At 50.6% G+C, this 1,847-nt stretch overlaps 1 protein-coding gene across 1 annotated transcript; it reads left to right on the top strand.

The window, feature by feature from the left end:
* On the top strand, positions 725-1,605 carry LOC109846167. Its single transcript, XM_020415391.1, has 2 exons — positions 725-877; positions 1,075-1,605. Exons 1-2 carry the CDS (start codon positions 725-727, stop codon positions 1,603-1,605), a joined length of 684 nt encoding a protein of 227 aa, XP_020270980.1.

Raw genomic sequence — 1,847 nt, 5'->3', positions numbered from 1 at the left:
TCTTATGTGTATATCCAGTGTTGTTCTATTTCTATTTTTACCTGTCTGTACCTTCACCTATTTATTGTTTCCACTAGAGAAATAGTGATTGTGATGGTGAAACTTGTCATAGCATGGTGGTTGGTGCTTGGCAGGTTTGACAATCCGGGTTTCACCTGGGGCTGCAGCCTTGTGTGAACCCTGGGGCGTCACATTCAACGACCCCTACTCCCGCACCAGGAGGTAATAATTTTTGGTGCGATACTCTCGGATAGAAAGCCGGATTTGTATCTTCTGACATTTGTGTCTAATTTGTGCAGGTGCAGCTGAGAGAGTGATCTCCATCCCTTCGGACGAAGAGGGGGAGACCGGAGACGCAAAAGAGCCCGATGATTCAGGTAAGCATAGGTTTAAGTGTTGTTGATCCTTCTGAGCCGATAGGGCATTTGTCAATCTTCTCTTTGCATCCGCAGTCGGCCCTTCTTGGGAGGGTCATTCGGCCGGAGAAATGGGTGAATCAGAGGTGGATGACGACATCTCGATTTAAGAGGCGCTATCTAGCGAGGAAGAGACGTCGGCTCCTGAAGACATGTCCGGCCAACAGGAGGAAACCTCCACTCTCGCGGAAGCACCGATTGGGGGTGAGCCCTCAGCGTGAGAGTCTCTGATTCAAAGGGGGACTCCCACTCGGTTGGTGGCCGTTTCCTCATCTGTAGAGGCTAGCGATGCCGCGGCTGCTACCCTGATGGCGTCGGCGGTCACAGCGGTTTTGGCAGTGCTAACCGCTGTTTCTGCGGTTATGACCACCAGTACTTCAATCGTAGCTTCGTTTTTGGCAGAGGAAGCAGCCCTTTCTCCCTTGGAACGTTTGCGGAAGAGGAACACGGCACGAGCCCTGGTTAACTTCTAAGACACTTTAGCTGACTGCGTCAAACTCGCCTTGGAGGAGAATTGTCCTTTCGAGGAGTTCAAGGAGGATCTCGATCACAACACGTTCTTCTTAATCAAGAGGCTTGGCGCCACTGCGGCGAAGCCATACTTTCAGCGTCTGAAAGAAGTGGATGAGGCTGTTCTGCGGCGAAGCCATACTTTCAGCGTCTGAAAGAAGTGGATGAGGCTGTTCAGCAGTTGCTCGCCCTCCGTGCGCAGAGTTCTGCAATTGTTGATCTCGCCTCCAACGAAGTCCAAGCAGTAGTGGAAGACCGCGATCGCCGCCTGAATGAGACTATGTCACTGGAGATAAGGTTGTCCGCAGAATTGGAGCAGGCTAAGGCTGAGGATGCACGAGTGGCCTATGAGCAACAGACAACCGATAACCGCCTTTCTCGCCTATCCTCCGAGATAGAGGAACTGAAACAAGTTATAGCTAACGCACATGCTTCTTTGGTCATTCAAGAGAAGGCTCGTGAGCAGGCGGCAAAGGAGTTGGAGGACATTGAGTCTCGTCGGCAACTAGTCGCCGATTCTGTTGAGGAGAAGGATCAAGCTCTCAAGGAGGTCAAAGATACCGTTCAGGACTTAGTCTCGCGCCCCGAAGAAGATCTTCGTCGAGAGATCCTAAGGAGGCTTGAGCTTCGCCTAGCCGGAGAGATTCGTGAGGCGGAACTGCGGTTGAAAGCTTTGTAATTTGCCTTTAATTCCCCGTTGTAATAGGATTTCTTTATGAATGAAATTATCCTTTCGCTTTTGGTCACTATTACTTCTGTGCATGCTCCAATTTTTTTAACATGCGTTAGCTAGAGAGTCTTAGCTGCAGGGGTGTTTTTAGCTGTCGGCAAATTTCGGCCGTAAGTTTGTTTCCTTCGCGGGCGGATTTCGTCCGCAAGCAGATTGGGAACTGACTCAAGTTCCAGAAGGGTATGCGGATC

The sequence above is a fragment of the Asparagus officinalis genome, chromosome 6 (assembly GCF_001876935.1).
Source record: "Asparagus officinalis chromosome 6, Aspof.V1, whole genome shotgun sequence".
Taxonomy (NCBI): domain Eukaryota; kingdom Viridiplantae; phylum Streptophyta; class Magnoliopsida; order Asparagales; family Asparagaceae; genus Asparagus; species Asparagus officinalis.
The sequence above is the reverse complement of the archived record's forward strand: the minus strand, read 5'-3'. Positions and strand labels throughout refer to the sequence as shown.

What these genes read in the sequence shown, in the direction of transcription:
- LOC109846167 (XM_020415391.1), top strand. Translation starts at nt 725, where the DNA reads ATGGCGTCGGCGGTCACAGCGGTTTTGGCAGTGCTAACCGCTGTTTCT. An exon ending in GGAACACGGCACGAGCCCTG is followed by an intron (nt 878 to 1,074) that starts GTTAACTTCTAA and finishes CCATACTTTCAG; the next exon opens with CGTCTGAAAGAAGTGGATGA.